This window comes from Corylus avellana, chromosome 6 (assembly GCF_965113065.1).
Source record: "Corylus avellana chromosome 6, dhCorAvel1.hap1.2, whole genome shotgun sequence".
In the NCBI taxonomy this organism is placed as follows: Eukaryota; Viridiplantae; Streptophyta; class Magnoliopsida; order Fagales; family Betulaceae; genus Corylus; species Corylus avellana.
This window is the reverse complement of record NC_142495.1, coordinates 4,369,724-4,391,338: the sequence shown is the minus strand read 5'-3', so window position 1 is coordinate 4,391,338 and position 21,615 is coordinate 4,369,724. Positions and strand designations below refer to the sequence as shown.

Sequence of the window (21,615 nt, the reverse complement as noted above, 5' to 3'; positions counted from 1 at the left end):
AATAAACTTCAAGTTATTTTCAAACAATGCCCAAAGACAGAAAAAGAAATCGTTGGAGTCGTTATGGGCAGTTGATTGATGATGCAGAGGTGGTACTCTATAGTCTTTAATCATGGTATGTGAGACACACCAAAAGGAATGCAAACATTATAGCTCATCATCTAGCAAAGGCAACAATCCAACAAGCATATATATATAAGAGCAAGTTTGGATGAAAGAGCAAGTTTTGATGAAAGATTACCGTGTTTTTATCCATAACATTGTACTTCTTAATTGAGATGCTTTGTTTTGATTTTTAAATTGAAGTTTTGAAAATTGTTACCTTAAAAAAAAAAAGAATGTAGGTGCACAATTAACCTGATGTTACCTATTTAAACTATATGTTGGGCTTTTTAAACCCTCGTTGTCGGTTGTTGGCATAATTCGCATAATTCTTATGGCAACTTTGTGCTATAGGCATTTGCTTGTTTGATCAAGGTGGTCTTGTCTTGTGTGTCTTGCATTATCTCTGATCCCAATACCTGTCTATTGTCCATGTCATTCTAGTATAGAGGGGATGTAACGCCCCCATAATTAATTAACAAAGATAATTAATTTGAAGTATCACTCATAGCGCCTCAAATTAATTATCTACACAAAAATCTGCTTTTATGAGACTTCGCTCAACGATTCAAAGCCTTGCAATACTCTAATTTGAACCCTTCAGAGTAAACCAATAATATTTTACAGGTAGAAAAATAAACAGTTAAGTTCATATTTGGTATGTAGAGTAGTACATTTAAAAGATGGTTGCGTCAACCATTCTAGCCCTAAGATCCAAAGCATGAAACACTAAAAGTAAAGTGGGCCATAGGCTCAAGCATGTATATTAGTGTGCTCATACCCAAGACTCTTGACTTCTTTTTTCAAATGGTAGTGCACCACACAACATTATAGATTCAAGTTTGAGACCATAGTTTATTTCATGGATAATACAATGATTCACAATATAATTAATAGTTATTATAACTAAAGTCCAAAGTCATTGGTGCTAGTGAATGGTTTGACGGTTTCCAATGAAGAAGCCAAATTGTTGATAGAGCTAACTGCACCCGATAATCTGGCTAAGAATATCTGCACAGACAAGTAAAAACAAACATGGGTGATTCGTTGGGTTATGTTGGCGGTGGACACTCCGATGCTTAATAAATAGGATAATCTTTGAAAAGTTAAGAGGTTATAAAGGAAATAAGGGGGAAATGGGTGCGTCCCTCAAACTATGGTTTGTAACCCTCCTTATAGGACTTCCACTAGTAAGGCAAGTAGGCTTGATATGGTAAACGGCAGATGTAGGGGATCTATACATGGAAGGCAACAGATTCCCATAAATATCTTTGTATCTAGAGCGTTAGGCCTAAAGGCCCTAAATAGGCAAAGCTGTATATGAGAGGATGCTTTTTCCTATTATTGCTTTCTTATCATGTTTAGGCTATTGTTGGTGAGTGGTTCGTCGGTTCATATGACTCTTGAGAGGACTATCGGCCGAAATATCGTCCCTCAGCAAACCCTCCATAAGATCCATATCGAGGGGACATTTGATCGTTCTTGTGGGTTGTTTGACTTCCCTATGTCCGAGGGCTAGTGGGTCCACAGTTGGCTTGCATTATTTCATATCACTATTTGTTAATTTTTAATTTTTTTTTTTAAAAAATTTAAAAGAGAAAACAAAAGTGATATGGAACAAGTTTTATCCTACCAAATGCATTTCTATTAATGCCTAAAAACCTATAGAGTTTATGATAATATCTCTTGAGATAATTAGTGGGGTCACAAGATTTGAACCCATACATATATTTTTTTATTCCATTGAGACAGGGACAACTAAGCCTTTCAAATATATATATTTTTACTTTCCACAAAAGCCCTTCACCCTAATAGCCCTAAACTCAACCACCATAGTTAATTATTAACCAAGGCAACATGAAAATGCCTCTATAAATAGGTTGCTTCGGCCCTTTTTGGGGAACCCTAATATCCTTTCCTTTTTGTTGGTATTTTAGTGAAAACTCCCCAAGGCCCTAGAGAGGCACTTAAAAACAAACCAAAGGGGAAGGGGGCTAGGAATAATAATACAAAAGAAAAGAGATTTGTGTAGGCAAAGGAAGGAAGGCCGAGAGTGAAGAGTCACTGAACTGGGGAAGTGGGAACCCCACAGCCACTCTGGAAAAAAACATTACTGGTACGTTTTTCTCTTTTACTCCCCAATTGACTCTTTTTCTTTTGGGATTTTGAAGACGAGGGTCTGCATCTGTTCAAAACTTGAATTTTAGTCCTCCCCCTCTGTCCGAAATGTCCACACGCTCAAATATCTGCCATTAAGAAAGAGAGAGAAAGCGCGGGCTCCAAACTAGCTAGTAGCTTCAAAGCGCTACAATCAATCTTTTCCCGCCAAAATCTTGAATTCCAAGCATGACCCAGATGGATAATCGGTACATTCCTTCGCTGTTCATCGTCTATCATTTCTGTGTCTTTCATATCCAAACTCTTTTTTTTTTTCTTTCCATTTTATGTGGTTTTTTTTTTGTACATAACTTTTTTTTTTTTTGGTTATTGTGTGAGTTTCTTGTTTAAAGACAATAAAGATTGAAAAGAGAGTGATTTGGTTTTTAGGGTTTGAATTCGAAATCAATGGCAGGGTGGCCGATGCTCGCTGATGATGGGTCTGCTTTAGATTGCGCGAAATCTCCACACAAGAAGCTCAAGCCGGAACCGGCTTCGAAAGGGTCCGATAAGGCCTCGGAAGCTCTCGTCGAAGGCGAAGGAGTGCTCGATAAGCTCCGATTCGAGTCCGAAGAGTTTCTTCTGGGTTTCGGCGAGGAGATCTGCGCTCAAGAGCCTTTTCGGCCTCTACCTCCAATGCTTGGAGATGGGCAACGATTGGATTTGCTTAAGCTTTTCTTGGTTGTGAGACAGAAAGGTGGGTACCACGCCGTTTCGGAGAACGGGTTGTGGAATTCTGTGGCCAAGGAGTCCGGGTTGCTGAGTTCGAATCTCGCTTCGCCGGTGAAATTGGTTTACGTCAAGTATTTGAATATCTTAGAGAGATGGTTGAAGAGGGTTGTTGAGAATGAGGGCTCTGAATGCGGTTTGAGTAACAGCGGTGTTGATTTTGTTGGGTGTTTAATGGAGTTGCAGGCTGAGCTTAAAGCTCTTTTAGCAAAGGTTCCTGATCAGAAGATGAAGGACGAGGAGTACCCGCATTTGGAACTAGCGACTGAGGAGGTGGAGTCGGATGGGGGCCAAAAGAGTTTTGGTGACGAGGGATTATCGGGTGTGGATTCAGTAGACAAAATTTATGATACTATAAAATTGTGCAATGAAAATGAAGGAGAGATGACGGCGTTGGATGGGGATGTGAATGGTGTTGTTTGTGATGAGAAAAAGGCGTGTTTGGATTCAAGTGAGGGCTCAAATGGTGGAAAATTGCATGAATATGATGAGGTAAAGAGTGCAGCGGTGGAGTTGGATGGTGGCAAGAATTGTGATGACGAAGATGTAGTGATTTTGGATCCAGCCGATATTGAGGATCGTTTTTATGGTAAGAGGAAGCGGGAGTCTCTTTGTGGAATGCAGAACTGGGTTACTGGGGTGGCTGTGAATCCTTGCGATCCTGCAGTTGGTTCTTTGCCGGAATGGTCTAAGTGGAAGTCTTATGGGAAGGGGGAGATGTGGAAGCAGGTTCTGTTGGCTCGGGAGGCCATCTTTCTAAAGAGACAAGTTGATTCAAGTGCCGAGCAATGGCAGGTATATATGCTAGAACACCCTTGATAATATTAGTGTGTGTGCACCCCTATCATGTGCATATATGCTGCTATGCACATATTGTGAGGCATTTACATGTCATTTATGTCAGTCTTGTATTTTTTCCATTAATTGTAGTGAATTCAAGATGCTTTATCATGCATATCAGACTTTGTTTGTCACTGGTATCACCAACCCAGCCAAGGTCTCCATCACTCATCTTATTGGATCAGTGTATATACAACGCATTTGGCCTTCTAACTTTGCAGCCAAATTATTTGACGGGTTAGATTTTTCGTATTATTAGGCTTTGTTGCCGTTAACCCTTGCTGCTATTATGTAAGGGTGTGTTACACAAGTCACTTCGTTCTGTTCAGTTTAGGACCATTGTATTTGCATTACTGGGTGTACAATTATTTCTTGGTTTACTCAGAAAAAAACATATCATATTTCTATATCATCTTTATGTAAAAGTTATATTGTTTTTCTTGTTTGGTTTTAGCAGAAGTAAAATTGTCCAGTGGCTCACATTTTACCATTTTGTAAATTGTCTCAAATTCCAGTGAACCTCATGTTGGTAAGGAGATATTAATGAATTATAATTCAAGTCCTGCATATAAGTATTAGTACTAAAGCTTTGGTAGCTCCAACCTAAGCAGAGGCTTCTGTTGAAGAGGGGCTTCAACCCATTTTGGTACTTAAGTCCAATTTGGGACTTCAGTTCATTTGGGGTTTTTATCTAAATAGAAACTTCGATCCAAATGGGACTTCAACCTGTTTGGGGACTTTGGTGCATTTGGGGCTTTTGGCCAATTGAGGGTTTTGGGCCAAATGGGGGTTTCTGCCTATTTGGGGAGTTGGTCTATTTGCAGAGTAGTCTGGAGCTTTTAAGGCTGAAAAATGCTTGCATGAGTGAGCCTTTGGTGTATTGGGGAGGTTTAAGGTTTGAGTATGCACCATTGCACTCCATTTTTGGTCAGTGAAATTTCTCCTTGATTGTCTTCATCCATGGGCGTAGTCTATTGCACTCCATTATGTTTTCTGTTTTCTACTTGTTTGTCATCTACAATGTTAATTTCTCACAATAAACTGGTATCAGAGCTTCTGTTTTCACAACAAACTTGAAATAGGCGTTTGCAGTTTGTGATTGCACTTAAAGGCTGTATAGGGTTTTTTGCAGGAGGTGTCTTGAGGAATTTTTTTTTATCTAGCTGCGAAATTCAAGGCTATCATGATCAACATTGAAGATTTGTTAGAATGCGCGTCAATATGAAGATATATTGAAAATTGTCTTAAATTTCAATAAATCTCACACGGATAGTATAGTCATAAAGAGGTGACTTCTTCCTATATATTAGGAAGAAAGGATGGTAATTCCAGAAAGGAGTAAGTGATGAATTGTAGTTGAAGCTCTATGTATAGATATTAGTACTTAGGGCTTGGTGGCTTCGGCCTAAATTGGGGATTTCAATCCAATTGTGGACTTTTGTCCATTTGGAGAATTGGCTTTAGTCCAGGTGGAGTTTCAGGCTAAGTGGGGGCTTTGGGAACTTAAATCCAATTGGGAGTTTCAGCCCAAATAGAGGCTTTAGTTAAAATAGGGGATTTGGGTCAAGTAGGGCTTTGGTCTAAAATAGTTCTCCCTTTTAAGGAGTAGTTTGATAGCTTTTGGGGTTAAAAGATATTCCACAGGTGTGAGGTTTTAGGGTCAACTAGGGCTTCGGTCTAAGATAGTTCTCCTTTTCAGGGTGTAGTTTGATAGCTTTTGGGATTAAAAGATATCCACGCAAGTGAGGTTTTAGGTGCATTTAGTGCTAGGGGTTTGAGGCGTCTTTTACCACCATTGTATTTTATTTATTTATTGGAATTTCCTTATAATTGTCTTGGTCCGTGGACGTATGCCTTTGTGTTGAATCATATAAATACTATGTCTCTTCTATGTGATTCACTTATTTTGTTTTCTTTTTTAAACATTCCATTTTTTATAAGTTCTATTGAAGTTAAATAATTTGGAACTGCTCAATTTCATCTTGCATTGAGAGAGAGAGAGAGAGAGAGAGAATGTTTATTAGACTTGCTGTGTCTGGTCACCTAATATGTGGTCTTTGATAATTGACTGTTTTGAGAATTTTTATTGTATATTGAACTCATGCACTGTTTGGCATTGCATTTTATATATTACTTTTCAGAAATAGTACTGCTACATTACTGAAATGATCACTCCCTTGCATAGCATTTATCAGTCTTTGAACACCAGCCCATCTGTACCATTGGTCTTACCATTATTGAATTGCATGGTCCTTTATATTATCGTATATAATACTTATACCCCCTCTCCCTCTCTACTTTAGCATAGTTCATGTTTCTCAGATTCATAGTAATAGCTGGAATTTTTATTTTGTAGCAAGTGATACACATTTATTTGAGGATCAGTTGTAACTTTATTAGGCCTTTTTTGAGGATATAATTTGTAGTTTCACGTCATTGGTCATCTTTAGGCTTTAGCTATACCAATATGTTTCCTTTTTGTTTCGCCTTCTTATTTGTGTAATGGTTGGTTTAGCCCATATTTCTCTCTACTTTCTAGTTTATCAATAGTTAATGAAATAATTAATTTTTAACTAATCAGGAGCTTTATTAATTTTTCTTTGATTATGCTAGAAATAAGTGTAACGAGCTAGGGAAAGAGCTCCCCATATCTGTGTAATCACTCCAAAAGTACTAGTCAAGTTGCAATTGGAGTTCTCTAAAATTGCTTATAAAGCTCAGTCTCACTTGTAAAGAACCAGTGTTAGACTTAGCATCCATGAACTCCTTTATAATTTATCAACTCTATTTGGGCTAATTATCTTCCCAATGTGGAATTGGGGTATTACAGTTTCCCTCCTTAAATCTTTGATGTCCTCGTTTGGATCATGTCATGAAGTGCTCCAATACCACATGTCATTAATAGGTTGCTCTGATACCATTTGTAATAATATAAGGAAAATACTAGCCACATATGTGCTATTACTCCAAAAGGACTAGTCAAGTTTTTTGAGTTTTCTAAAATTCATTATAAAGCTCCTTTATATTTCACTCACTCTATGTGAGCTAATCATTTTCCCAATGTGGGACTGTAGTGTTACATTAAGAATCTAAAATTCATTGGATATGTGATGCTAGATTGAATCTGGTATATGATGCAGATGAATTGGAGCTAGTTTGCATTGTCATAGTTCAAGGGGATATGTATATATTTTAATTATAAATTGCTTGTATATCTAGACACAAGCTGTACTGGTTAATTATCTGATGTGATTTGAGTAAACAAGTGCATGTAGGTTAACTATGTTGCTGAAATAGATCCTCATAATTTTCTTAATTGAGTGTTAATTGCAATCATATTTTGGCATGTGAAAAGTGTATTTATATTCCTGGGCACACCATTTGAGCCTTTTGACTAACATGAAAAAATCATAATGTAGTGGTATTCTCTCTCTCTCTTTTTTTTCTTTTTTTTTTTAAACTATTATTTAATATCAGAAAATTCTTTCTATTTTAGAAAACTCAGAAGATGCATCCATGCATGTATGATGATCAACTTGGCTCAAGTTACAATCTTAGAGAGAGATTAAGATGTGGCAAGAATCTTCTTGATGAGAAAATGATGTCTCAGGCAGGAGCTTGTTCAGAGTCATCCTCAGCCACTCAAGGTGACTTGGATAAAATTCCTTTTGCAGGAGGGATGAAAGATGAAGCCATCAATCAGTTGCTTGGAACCGCTGATTCATCTACAGCAGATTCAGTACTTGACAAATACCCACCAAGCCGCATTCCATGGGGGCCACGTTTTGAAGCTGAAGTGCCAGAATGGACTGGTGTGGCTTCTGAAAGTGACCCTAAGTGGTTGGGGACCCGGGTTTGGCCATTGGAAAATGTAGAGCGTAGATCTCTCATTGAAAGGGATCCCATTGGTAAGGGAAGACAAGATTCATGTGGCTGCGAAGTGCGTGGTTCTATTGAATGTGCCAGGTTTCACATTGCTGAGAAAAGGTTGAGAGTGAAGCTGGAATTAGGCCGAGCTTTCTATCAATGGAAATTCGATAAGATGGGCGAGGAAGTTAGGGTTTCTTGGACAGAGGAAGAAGAAAAGAAATTTAAAGCTATATTGTTGTCAAATCCTCAATCTCTTCAGAAGTGTTTCTGGGATCAAATTTTCAAGTTCTCTCCTACAAAGAGCAGTGCAGATTTGGTGAGCTACTACTTCAATGTCTTTCTTCTGCAGCGCAGAGGATGCCAGAATAGATTGACTCCAAATAACATTGACAGTGACGATGATGAATCAGGATCTGGATTAGTGACCAATGGTATTGGGCATGAAGCAGACAAATCACCAAGCTCCATCTTCTATTCCCCGAAGAAGCCACATACAAATTTTAGATAGCATCTTAGTGTGAAGGTAAAAGTCTGCCAGTTTTGGTTCTACAGTGGAGTTTATCAAATATAGACGGCCTTTTTTTCTGGTGTACCAATGAAGAATCAATACAACCTTTGAGAAGTGTATGAAGGCTTTAAAGATTGTCATTATGGAGAAATTTTTGAAGGAAACGTTAATGTCATATATGGTGGTTGATGTTGCCCACTGTAGAGGCTCAAGACAGCTTTGGTGCTGTTGAAGTGCTTTTTGGTTCGTGTGGTTTTGGTTTTTGAGAGCCCTTTTTTGTCTATTCTTCATGATTACCTACAAAAATTACAGGTACTTTTCACACTTCTAGACCTTTTTTCCACCACGTTTTTGACAGCAAAGCTGACTTAAAATAGAAGCCTTAGGAATATAGGGAAACGGATTAGAAACAAGTTGTACTGGAATTTAAATTGTATTCTCTCATCTATCAGGTTTCTTACATGCTCTGGTAATTGGTTTTTCCCGTGCAAATCCATTTTGGTTTCTCAATTATATTGTTAGTTAATGACCTACTTGTATATACATGCACAAATTCACGTTGGTTTGATTCAAATTCTTAGTTTTTTAATGCTCCTACTCACCTCTAATTGAGTTTTCTCATATTCGTTTCAATATGGAACGTGAATCATTTCATGATTAAGATTAAATTATATTGAAATGTGAACCATTTCATGGTTAAGATTACATTTCACAGCATCTAATGGTTTTGGTGACACGGCTCAGAACTTACTATGTTACTAATAACTGATTCAAAGGCTCAATACTTCTCCACATCAATTTCATTATATCCGAGATAGGGTATTAGACTATATAGATTAATTATAATCTGACTTATTTAGTTAAATGAGTCGGACTCTTCAACTATAACTCACTAATTTTGTGTTGAGTTCGTGTTGGATTAGCGAGTCGTATAAAAATTTGTCATCCCTAAATATCACATGCCAAGTTTAGGTCATGTCGAGACATAAATATATGTCAATTTTAACCCGATTCATTTAATTAAACAGGTTAGATTTCTCAACCTTAGCTTGCTAATTTTGTTAGATTTATGTCAAAAATTGATAGCAATGTTTTTTACTCAGATTATGCTGCAAACTTTCCTGTCATATGTTACACTTTTTGTGATGGCTCCTTTGAAGGAAAGCCCACATTAATATATTCAAGAAATAGCTATCTTCTGGCAATTGGCATAATATTTTAAATATCCTCTGACCTAGATAGTGCACAATGACAAGCATATGTCCAATTTGCTTTACATATTTGAATCATCCAACGCATCTAATTTTATTATCATATCACATATGTTATCTACTATATTATTCTAAGCGGCAACTAGTTTTGTTCCTATCATTTGCTTTGCTTAGTGTTGCTTCTGCTCACTTTGGATGGATTGGAATTTTTGTTATTAAGATATTCAATTTTTTCAGAAATTTAGAGAGAAATTTGTGAAATTCGAACAGCTTAAAAGAGAGAGTTGTGAGATTCAACTCTTCCGGACAAGTAGACCTTCCATCTTAGTTTGTCCGAGGTAGGTGGGTCTATAGCCTCATCTCTTAAGCAATCCAATTTTTTGTACAATTGAGATAGTTTAATAACAAATAATATGCCCATTCAAATGGGGTATTAGACAACAATTTTCTTAACTTTTTTAATTTTATTTTTTTCCTTTTGATCATTGGATTCCTTTCCATCCCTCCTCGTTTTGTCCTTTTGAAAATAAAAAGAAGAAAGTATATTTATCTTATCTTATAGGTGCTTTGCAAGCAACAAATTAGGGTGGGGGAGAAAGTAGGTATAGGAGCCTCGCATTTCTCCCATCAAATCTGTCTTTTTTGTGGATTTGGCTCAAGTGCTGCAAGAAACCTTTGTAGTTTTTTCAACTCTTCATATTTAATTTTAATTTTTTCATGAGAAAGAGATAAAAGAATTAAATATGGACCCTTGAAAAATTACATGTACTTATTTATTATTATTATTATTTTTATAACGTAGGAGAACTTTACTCAGATTAATTGCACGTCACAAACGCATACTGTACAATAATTTTTACCGTTAATTAAATTCCTATGGGTAACTAACTCCATCTGCCAGAACTAGTTATCAGATAATCTAGGAACTTTCACCCTTGACGGGCTAAGCAGTTTATCCTTGTGCCCTGGAGTTTATCTCATGTACTTATTTTTACGGCACCTAAACCAAATCTTTTTTATTTTCTAGGCATCCAATCAAAACCTGTCTCATAAACATTTGGCTTAAAAAGTTCTAAATTCTGCTTTTTCCTTCTCATTTGTGTGGCTATATAAATTTTGTTCCTAAAATTTGATCAATTAAGATTTTTGTTCTTACAATTAAAAAGGTTTCAAATACAATTTAAAAGATATCATTATCTTCCTTTCAGTGATAATTAAAGCTGAACATTTTAAATTTAGTGGATGAAATTATATTTTAATATAATAATTACAATATCATCATGCATATATAGAGTATGTCCTTTGGGCCCCTATTTGGGAAGTAGGCATCATAAAAGATGTGGCCGTGCGGCCGTGCCTTGCCAAAATTCCCTCTTGAAGTTTCTCCAACAAGGGTAAAGCTATTTTTTTTTTTTTTTAAATGCTAAATTCTATAATTTTATTAAACATTCATCTAACAATGCTGACGTGATACTCCCAACCAACCATTAATTTTTTATTTTATTTATTTAACAAGGATTAAATCAAAGGTTAGTTGGGTGTATTATGTCAACATTGTTAGATGAATGTTGAATAGAATTATGAGTAATATTATATATCATTTCCACATCCCTCAAAGCTTATGTGGAATGATGAGTTTATAGCTGAGTAAGCAAGTAAGCTGGTGTTAATGTGTGATTACGTAAACATTTCATATAACTATAATCATACATATGTAAAACAAACTTTGTAAGTCCGTCCCTGGTCATACACATCATAACTTTTATGTAACGTGGTAAAACAATAATAATAATAAATGCAATTCATGGCACATTTTTCATGCATAAAATATTTTATATATCTAATCATTTCCTAATTGGAATTTGCATCTAGTGCAAAGTTATAACTTTTGACTATCCAAAGTCACATGCCTCCTATAGGGTAATCTAAAAATATTCTAAACCATATGGTAATTTTCCCCATTATCTAGTGCCACAGGTTTCTCGACAAGACCTCATATTTAAATAAAAACCACATTATCTTACATCGTTGTAACCAACTTGCTTCATATTTACGGCCCTTTGGTTTGGAAAATTAAGGTGCATGTTTGACTGTTTGTCATGTGACCTAAGAGACTAAGACAATTGTATTTTTTGGCCAATAGGAAAAAGGCAGGAGCCTTGTGTTTAGCCTAAGTATATGATATATGGTACTAATTCAATGAATATGAGGTGAGAAATTTTTGCTGGACTCTTTTGGTCAAAAGAATCTGCTATTAATATTCTTTGCTTAAATGGTTGAGTTCCTTTTGAAGTGCACAAACCAAGGCAATTATATATCCCTTTCAGTTTTGGTTTCAAACCCACATTCTCTTTTGATCAAATGAAGCCTTATAGTTCTAGCAACTTTGACCGCCTAGCAAGCCATCTCTTTCTGTACAGGTAGTTCTGTTTCAGGAATATTGCCTCTCTTCAAACTATCCCTTGTGGCGGTTTTAGTCAATGGACCGAGTCATTTATTTGACTCATTCCCGATAATTTTTTTTTGTTGTTCTACTAATTGCTGATTGTTTTGGGGCTCGAATTGATTAAAAACAAAAACCAATCTTACATGGGAGGATGAAGGCATATTTGAAGCGTAACAATTTGAGAAAGAATATATAAATCTTGAGTCAAGTTTAAAGTTCTTAAACCATATTCTGAAGAAGCAACCAAACTAGTTGAGTGCACTTTAAGTTGTTTACTTGGGGATCTACCTTGAAATTTGCTTCCATGTTTTCGAATATTAGGGGTGGGAAGGGGTTAAGAGAAGCGCTAGGGCGGCAGACAAATGAACCTAGAAAAATTTTCAAACTGGCATGGCAAGAGTTTTTAAATTTAAAAAAAAAAAAAAAAAAAAAAAAAGCAATTTTCTCTTCCCTGTCTACCACTCACGGTCTGCCATGTTATTTTGAAATTTTTTTTTTTGTTCATTTATTTGGCTCTCTATCACTCTCCAGGGGTTAAACTTAGGCGTGAGTTTGAAGCTTGACCCATGTGAGTATAACCTTTTTTTTTTTTTTTTTTTGTCAAAGCCTAGCCTAATCGCTTGTTGAAAATTTCAAAAGTTTAAACACTAAAAGGAAAAAATAAATTTGAGATATTTAATTAATACTTTAACACACGTGTGAAATAAGACAACATTTAGGCTTTATTTGGTTTGTGAAATAGACATTCCATTAGGAAAATAAATAGGTATTGCTAGGAATAGAAGAGGTTGAAATGAAATAATTATTCCAATTCTTTAGTTAGGTAGCAACACATATTTCATAATTGGATTTGAACCAAAGTTACTAAAAAGTCCATTTAATTTCTAATTTTTCCAAAACTTAATTTAAAAAAAAAAGAAAAAAAATAGTAAAGTCAATGTTCGAATTCAAAACTGAAAACTTTGATTACGATATTATATATGTTAAATAAGCAAGTGGTGATTTAATATGGATCCGGCTTTAGTGTTGTGGTTAAAACTTAAAACTACAGTAACTTTCTTTTTAACGTTCGAATTGAATGCAAGCAAGCCTATTTTAAAGTTTTCATGCTCTCAATTAACACATGCTTATAATCAAAACATTTTGCCTTGCGTATTGATATTTGAAAGGTGTACAATCGAGATTGCAAACAAGCTCTTCTATTCTTCAATTCGAACCAAGTTTTTAAACCTCATTCTTTCTAATTATGGACGTGGCAAGTATTTGTTAATTTTTTTTATTATTATGGAAATTGGGGTACCATGAACATGGTTAGGTGCGAATAATATGCCAAGGATTATACCTGAAAATGGGCTTATTCAGAAGCCATGTAAAAAGCCAACTTTTGTGTCTAGTGGTTGAGGATCTCTTTCGGGAATTATTTTAGCTTTATAGACAAGTTTATTAATTTCAGCCGAAAATTAAAGAAAAGAAGCCTCAATAAATACTGCAAATGTGCTTCACCGACTCATCAAGCTATGCCTTTATATTTGCAACCCCACACGCTTTTGAAAGGTATCCTTCAAATATCAACTTGCCCAAAATATCTTTACTGCCCCATAAAGTTACACCGGATCTTCTTCTTCTTCTTCTTCTTATTATTATTATCTTTTAAAATTCTGTTTTTAGAAGCGTTTTATGTTTATGTTGTTTGGTAATATTTTATTTGATATGATTTTGTTATATTTCCATTTTGTTTTTTTTTTTTTTTTTTGGATAAAAAAGGCATATCCGGAAGCTTATTTGTCTATTTTACTTGAACATGATAATAATAGCATCTGCCCGTTGGGAGCCGCACAAAAAGAGGACATAGACGGTGAGAACCGCATGCGATCATTTAAGTCCAACGGAGCCATAACATAATTTAGTTCCATTGAGACATGAGTAGGACTCAAAGCGACTCATATTAATAGGCTTCAGATTCATCGACGAATTAAAAGGGTATTTAATTTTAAATGGAAAGATTAAAAACTTTTTAAAGTTGAAAGGAGGTAATATTGGTACACCATTATTATTATTATTATCAAAATTTGTTTATTCCCTTTGTTTAAAAGCTTAAAACCGAGTAATTCTAGAAGTCACTCCTATATTATTTTGTGTTACTCTAAAAACGAGGTAGTTTTTAAAATTACTATTTGATCAAAATTCAATAATAATCGGCTGAAAACACGCCTAATGAAGCGGATATCACTAGTTCGAATCTCTCTCTCCCCTCTTGTGCGGACATGTCAAAAAAAAGAAATCAATAATAATCAATCATGAAGCCAATAACAATTTTAGAAGCCACATCATTTAAAACAAGCAAAAATAGACTTTATCTTTGATATGACACTACTAATTTCCAATTTGAACCAATTCAACTGCTTTAAAAGTAGCATTTGATTGTTTTATGATTTTGTTAAGACTTTCGGTTTTGTTTTCTATTCTTAAAATAAAAATATTAACAAGCAAATCAAAAATTTTAAAATACTATTTTTGAAAATACTAAAAATTATATTTTTATTGTTATCACCATCTCACATTGCTACGTAATTTTTTTTTTTTTTAATGTTTTTTTTAACGTGGTTGATTCAACGGACTGCAAGGGTGGAATCTTGAAAGTGCAAGCCATGCAATTTGATAATATTGAAATAATCTGGGTCCTGATTGGAAACTTTTCCTCTCCATTATTATCTGATCTCCTATTAAGTTTCACTCATTGATGTCTGAGCCATCTTTAGCTTCTATCAGTTGTACAAGAAACTCTTTTCTCTCTCTCTCTCTCAAAAACCACTGGAGAAAAAATTGCAGGAATTACAAAGAAAAATCATGTCTTCCCCAAGCAAACGTCGAGAGATGGACTTGATGAAACTGTTAATCCTCTAATCTATAATCTCAAACGTTATCTTGAATTTTTTTGGTCGGTGAACTTTTTTTGTTGTCAATTTTGACTTGTTTTTTATTTTTTGTTTTTGGTTTTTACTAGGATGATGAGTGACTACAAGGTAGAGATGATCAATGATGGCATGCAAGAGTTCTATGTAGATTTCCATGGACCCCGTGACAGTAAATCTTTAACACCCATCTTTGTGTTTTCTCATTTTTGGTGCTTCTGCATTAATTTTGAGCTTTCTAAGACGGTTGCTATAATGGGTCTTTGCTATTTTTGCTTCATCTTTCTTATTTTAGCTATGTCGACCATATGCAGATGTTATAAACTCCTGATTCAAATTTGGGTGATGACACAAAGATGCTAATTACCAATTTTCCCAACTGTAAATTTTGAAATTGCTTTTTAGTTCTTTGATTCCTTAAATTATGCAATTTTCGGGTTTTGGGTACTCGTGTGCTTTTTTTGGTTTCAGAAAGCAAATTAGCGATGTATGATTTGATTTCTAATTTTCTATATTGCGTATACTGTGGCCTTTTTGGTTGAAATATCTTTAACCATTTTAACCCTGTAAAGCTTACCAAGAGTCTTCTTGTTATAACACCGGTAGATTTTCTGTTTGCTTATCATTCGCAATGGCTTCAGAAGTTTTAAAACTAGACTGAAAATTGGCCCTTTACAGTTTTGAGCAAAGGAGATATTTTCCTCCATTCATATGATGGATTCTGGCAGGTCCTTATCTCGGAGGAGTGTGGAGGATAAGAGTTGAGCTACCAGATGCTTACCCGTATAAATCTCCCTCCATAGGCTTTGTTAATAAGATCTATCACCCAAATGTTGATGAGATGTGAGTCTAAAAGTTAAAAATCTGTAATTTTCTCTATTGGGTAGTTTACCTTATTCGTCAATTTGAAGAGGAACTATGTGCAAGTCTGACCATCTTGGCTGATTTTACTTTCAGGTCAGGTTCAGTTTGTTTAGATGTTATTAACCAGACTTGGAGCCCCATGTTTGGTAATAAAATCAATTAGGCCTTTTCATTGAAAACATTTTTTTTTTCTTTTTTTTTTTTCTAGTTTTGGTGGTTGCAAGCTACTTGTCCTATACATTGACATCTACGTTTTGCAGATCTTGTAAATGTGTTTGAAGTATTCCTACCACAACTTCTGCTGTATCCCAATCCATCAGACCCTTTGAATGGAGAGGCTGCAGCTTTGATGATGCGTGACCGAGCTGCTTATGAACAAAGAGTTAAAGGTATTGATCCTTTTCAAAATTATAGTTTTCCGGTTATGCCTTCCTTGTAATATTAATATTCCTGGTCCAGAATTGCAAACTTGCTTTATGTTTCTCCAATATCCACCACTTATTTTTACTTTCCTTTATAGACTGATTTTTTTTCTTATAAAGTATTTGGCTTCATGACTTTCATGGTATTAGAGATAGAGTCACAATACTTTGAGGCATGGCTTTTCAATCATTATGTTTTTGAAGAGCATAGTACAAATGTTGCTTGTAGAATATAACTGGGCAATGGTATAATTGATCTTATTAACACACATGCAAGTATGTGCGAGCACAAGTCACAGTTCTGTCTCAGATGTGAAAGATATTAGCTTTAACTAATAAACCTAAATTATCTTTAAGTGCTAGCTTGGATCAAGCCATTCATAAAAAAATCGATGCGGCTAAGTGCTGGATAGTGATAATGAACCTTCAAGTCAAATGATTGCAGTTGAATTATCTGTATCAAAAAAAATTACTTTATTAGGGTTGTGCCCCTCTGCCCGTTTGATATATAAACATTACTTATCAAAAAAAAAAAAAAAAATTATCTATCTCATGTTGTTTTTTAGAAGCAAAAAGTTCCTAAAACCAATGGAGTTTCATATGTGAGTAAAATGGCCGGTCTTTTGTTTGTGATTGTAAAACTATTAACCTATATCATTTCTAATGTTAGCTATAAGAAAACGCTATGAAGCAAAGAACACATCTATTAGACGTTTATTCATCCTAAAAGATAATCTACCAGATGTTTAAGGTGTGATTTGTTTGCTCGTCATGTCTAAAAATGGGTGTTAGACACTTGAAGACACAATGGTTGTAAAAAGAATTCACCTTCATGTATTTTATATATGCACCCCTCTAAGCTCTTATCCCCTTGCTGTGGTGGGGAATTCGGGCGGTTCAAGTTTTGAGTGCTCAGATTGGGTGGTGCATTTAGCAACAGAAATCCATCAGCTGGTGGGGGTCTCGTGTGAGTGTTTTGAGGGGCAGTTTTTGGTTATCCTGATAGCTATCTAAGCTGAGGAACGCCATAGGTAGCAGGGCTCAGCCATAGATTAATGTATACATCTAACATCTTAAATTGATAAAGACATTTACTTAAAAAAGAGAGAGAGAGAGAGAATGAAGAAAAGCAAAGACATTCGTATCAACATGTGTCATCATGTCTAGATTTTTGGGAGTTACCTTGTATGGCACCTTGCATCTCCGGTGGAAACATGAATCCCTTATTTGTGTTTGCAAAAAAACATAGCTTCATTTGAATAGTATGTGGATAATACTTTTATTACTTTAAAAATCCAATATATATATATATATATATATATATATGAAGATAAAAATTGTTAACTCTAGTTCTTTCGATAAAACACAACCATCACCAACATTGGCACTGCTATAAACACTAACATTGTTGCTGCTTTAGTGCTGCCTACTTTTTCGTTATTGACACAATTGCCAACACTGTTGCCTGCATCATCACTGTATGCACCACCTCCTCCACCATGGTTTTGTGGAGTGCCACTATCACTTCTTCGTTACGGATCAAGATCCCCTAGAATTATTAGGGTATTCTCTTCAAATCTCAACCACTGTTTTGAAATTAAATGGTTCAAATTTTTCTATATAAGCATTTATTACCATATTTACTTTTTAGCAACTCAGTATTTTTTATCACCTTGGTAATTGCCATATTTTTATGCATTTTAGCAGAGTTGTTAAAAGGAAATATGGTAATAAATGCTGATATGGCACAATCCGAAATGGCCAAGTCACAAAATGCTTTGAAGCTGGCTTTGGCTTGAAGATTAACCTGGCCTAGTTAGAAATGGTCCCTGTGGGTAATGTTGAGAATGTGAATGGGTTGGCTGGCATTTTGGGTTGCGGGGTTTCTTTCTTTGCTTTGAAATATCTTGGTATTTTGTTGGGTCCTCCTTTAAGGCCAAGTCTATTGGAATGGAGTCATTGAAAAGATAGAATGTCAATTGGCTAGTTGGAAAATGATGTACTTGTCTAAGGGTGGTAGGGTTACCCTTGTAAAGAGCACACTTTCCAATTTGCCTACATATTTCTTGTCCCTCTTCCCTCTCCTTGCGGGTGTTGCAAACCGCATAGAGAAGATTCATCATGATTTCTTATGGGGTGGGCTTGGTGAAGAGTTTAAATTTTACTTGGTAAGCTGGTCCAAGGTTAGCTCGCCAATCTCTAAGGGAAGGTTGGCGGTTCGGAACTTGTTGAAGTTCAAACATGCTCTTTTGGAAAAAAATGGCTTTGGCACTATGTGCATGAGAGAGAGGTGAGGTGTACTTTTAAATTTTGCAGTTAGGGGGTGGGTGGATTCTAATGAGCCTCTTGGTTCGTATGGAGTAGGGGTACGGGTTTGGAAGAATATCAGGAGATATTGGGGGATGTTTTCAAGTCATACTAGGTTAGGTTTGAGGTGGGAGATAACACCAATGTTAGAATCTGGCATGATCTGTAGACTGTAGTAGTGTGGGGACAAGGCCCTAAAGGAAGCCTTTCCAAATTTATATGGTATACTTGTGCAAAGGACACTTCAGTAGCGGCTTACTTGGAGTTTTCTAGCAACTCCATTAGTGGAATGTAAGTTTTTTTAGAGCAGCTAATGATTGAGAGGTGGATGTCTTTGCCTTGTTCTTCAATTTGTTGTACTCGATTAGAGTGAGATGGGATGGTGAAAGACAAACTTTGGTGGTCACCCTCAAGAAAAGGGTTGTTCATTGTTAGCTCCTTCTACAATGTCCTTACTTGTAATGATGACACTCATTTCCCTTGGAAGAGTATTTGGCGGACTAAGGTTCCCTGATTGTAAGGTTGCTTGCACCTGGGCTATCTTGGGCAATGCCTAATATTGTTGCTAACTTGTTTGCTTCTTGGTGCACTAGTTGTAGCATTCGGAGTGTTCTTGCCTCTTGTGGCATCTTTGGAGGGAAAGAAATGATATAAGTTTTGAAGACTGTGAGAGGAAGTTGGCGGCGCTCGAGTCCTTTTTCTTTTTTATTCTTTATACTTGGACAGCTGCATTTATGGCTCCCTAGGTGCTTAGTTTTTATAATTTTCTTGTTCTTTTTTCTCCTCACAGTTAGGTGTTTCTTTTGATACTCCATGTATACCTGAGTAACTTTTAGCTTTTTAATAATATTATGATTAGCTCTAAAAAAAATAAAAAATAAAAAAAATAAAAAGCGAGAGAAGAAGAAGAAGATATGGCAAAATCTGAACAATTTAATTTAAAAACAATGATTGAGGTTTGAAGAAATATACTCGGTAGAATATCCTAGGAAATCGAGGGGTTCGTGATTCTTTCATTACAACCATATTGGAACCACCCTTTCCTCAGCATCTTTATTGCCATTCCACTCAGCTCCCACAACACCCGCAATTGACAACGTTGATGCCACCCACCAATCATAGCCAGTTATCCATGCTTTTCCCACTTAGTAAAAGTATTACTTCTGTGTGAATATTTATCATATATGCTTCTATTTTTGCTATGAGGTAAGCAGTATCAATTTTTTTCCTACTTAGTCAAAAGTAATTACAAGAGCAAAAATGAAAAGCATGTTTGGTAAATTACTTTGCAAAAGACTACTTATACTAAAATTATGAAAGCATGAATGGAAGGTGGCATTGTTACAATGATGGTGTGGAAAAGGTGGTACTAGTATTTATCGGAAAAAAGGTGGTACTAGTGGTAATAGCAGTTGTTGTGATGGTGGTAGTGGTATATGTGCAGCTGCTTTTGGTGTTAATGATGGTGAAGGCAGTGATGTAAAGGTAATTTTTGATCTGGTAGAAGTGGTGATATGCTTGGCAATGTATTGGTGTTGTGATAGTAAAATGTTGTGTTAGAATGACAGAATTTTGCGTTTGAAAAGTAGCATAATGTTTTAAAATTTTATTCTGAACGTCCAAAATGCAGTTTGTATTTGAATACTAGTAAGTTCCTTTGATATATTGAAAATGACTTACTGAACATAACGTGTCTTTGTTTCCTTTTGATCATTTTATCTTGCTTTTTGAGACAAGAATGGTATTTTCAAGGTTTAATCTATGAAATGCATTAGTAGTGGTACTAGGGTTGTGTTCCTTTGGTACTAGGTTTAATGAATTTCATTTACTTCATTAAAAAAAAAACATCAGTGGTGGAGTTAGCTTGATATGGCCTAGGTAGATCAGCAATCCTGGTTGAGAAGATCCTTTCAATTCGGGTGCATTGTTAACGAATTAGTTCCATGCGGGCCAACTCCATTGGGTCCGGGATTGGCTTCTAATGCCAAAGTCCAACTCACGTTTCGTCAACATAAATTTGTGGTTGAGATTTGGCTTGAGCTAGGGTTCAGTTCAAATTTTAACTAGTTATTGACTTTGACTCTATATATTGCCAGATTTAATTAAGGCATTCAAAAATAAGAATTGTGATTGAGGTTTAGGAAAGAAATGAGGTGGCTCACTTTAGCTATACAATAAAAATAAAACCTGTCTTTATGGCAGTCTCGCCTTTTATTTCTACTTTTAGCATTATATGTACTAAAGGCTAAAGCAGTATGGTAGGAAATTTGCAACAAGAATGTCCCATGTCTCTGTCCAACCCAGAGCCTTGCTAATGCCTACCCCCTTCTTTGTTCAAATCCGGAATGTTAGGTAAAACAACCTATTAACACGTATGATAAACTTATTGCATTAGTTATAGAGATTTTGTTTTTATATTTTCATTCGAGTAATGCTATTTAGTAGATTGTTATATAACTGCCATACAATCGGGATAGCGTGGCAGTGAGAATCAACCTTTAGATCAGCAGGGCCTTGTTAAAAACGAAAAATCAAGGGTATAACTTCTTAAATGTTGCTTGCAGATCTCACTTTTTCTTATAGACTTGGTTCTGAAATTCTGTAGATGGCTAGGTCTATAGATTTCAAATGTTTGAACTTTGTGGGGGGATATAACTTGATGTTGCTTGCATTCTGTGACCCTTGGCCTTCAGAATACTGTGAGAAGTATGCGAAGGCAGAAGACATTGGGGCTCCCCCAGAAGACAAATCTAGTGATGAGGAGCTAAGTGAAGATGAATCTGATTCCAGCGATGAGCAAGTGGCAGGCAAAGCAGATCCATAGCTGTTCATTGCATGTCCTTTGAACTGTATCTTTATCTGTACATGGTGTTTTAGCTTTTGTTAATTCAACCCCCAACTACAAAGAATAGACTTGTTTATTTGGTCGGGTAAAAGCTTACAACCACTTACTATCCGCTCGTTGTAAATAAATATTTGAATTCGATCGATTTCGTGTTGTAATTTTTTTGTTTGCGTCTTTGTTATTGGGATTTCCAGAAGGGCATGGTTCTTGATTGTGTAGGATATACAAAACCAATAATCATAATAAAAAGAAAAGGGGAGCAAGTCTCTAGCACAAGGAAAAGTATGGAACGCCAAGCAGAATGACAGCTTAAATGCCTCTAAGCGAAAAATTTACTTTTATCAAATCGCCAGTATGGGTGGGGATGTTGACATGTGAACCAATGACTTAAGAAATATCGCA

The 21,615-nt window shown here is 35.7% G+C and overlaps 2 protein-coding genes across 5 annotated transcripts; both read left to right on the top strand.

The window, feature by feature from the left end:
• Positions 1-2,026: 2,026 nt before the first annotated feature.
• LOC132187427 (ARID/BRIGHT AND ELM2 DNA-binding domain-containing protein) lies at positions 2,027-8,774 on the top strand. Of its 4 annotated transcripts, XM_059601735.2 has the most exons (4): positions 2,027-2,218; positions 2,310-2,468; positions 2,650-3,783; positions 7,325-8,774. In XM_059601735.2, the coding sequence occupies exons 3-4, from the start codon at positions 2,668-2,670 to the stop codon at positions 8,204-8,206; spliced, it is 1,998 nt and encodes a 665-aa protein (XP_059457718.1). In that variant the 5' UTR covers positions 2,027-2,218; positions 2,310-2,468; positions 2,650-2,667; the 3' UTR covers positions 8,207-8,774. The 4 variants fall into 4 exon arrangements, with proteins under 4 accessions (XP_059457718.1, XP_059457720.1, XP_059457719.1 ...); XM_059601737.2 differs by lacking the exon at positions 2,310-2,468 and having other exon boundaries at positions 2,675-3,783; XM_059601736.2 differs by having other exon boundaries at positions 2,027-2,468; positions 2,675-3,783.
• Positions 8,775-14,564: 5,790 nt separating this feature from the next.
• UBC6 (ubiquitin-conjugating enzyme 6) lies at positions 14,565-21,358 on the top strand. Its single transcript, XM_059600528.2, has 6 exons — positions 14,565-14,754; positions 14,868-14,947; positions 15,504-15,618; positions 15,733-15,785; positions 15,900-16,028; positions 21,062-21,358. Exons 1-6 carry the CDS (start codon positions 14,711-14,713, stop codon positions 21,190-21,192), a joined length of 552 nt encoding a protein of 183 aa, XP_059456511.1. The 5' UTR covers positions 14,565-14,710; the 3' UTR covers positions 21,193-21,358.
• The last annotated feature ends 257 nt before the right edge of the window (positions 21,359-21,615 follow it).

What these genes read in the sequence shown, in the direction of transcription:
- LOC132187427 (XM_059601735.2), top strand. Translation starts at nt 2,668, where the DNA reads ATGGCAGGGTGGCCGATGCTCGCTGATGATGGGTCTGCTTTAGATTGC. An exon ending in CAAGTGCCGAGCAATGGCAG is followed by an intron (nt 3,784 to 7,324) that starts GTATATATGCTA and finishes TTTCTATTTTAG; the next exon opens with AAAACTCAGAAGATGCATCC.
- UBC6 (XM_059600528.2), top strand. Translation starts at nt 14,711, where the DNA reads ATGTCTTCCCCAAGCAAACGTCGAGAGATGGACTTGATGAAACT. An exon ending in TTTCCATGGACCCCGTGACA is followed by an intron (nt 14,948 to 15,503) that starts GTAAATCTTTAA and finishes GGATTCTGGCAG; the next exon opens with GTCCTTATCTCGGAGGAGTG. An exon ending in CACCCAAATGTTGATGAGAT is followed by an intron (nt 15,619 to 15,732) that starts GTGAGTCTAAAA and finishes TTTTACTTTCAG; the next exon opens with GTCAGGTTCAGTTTGTTTAG.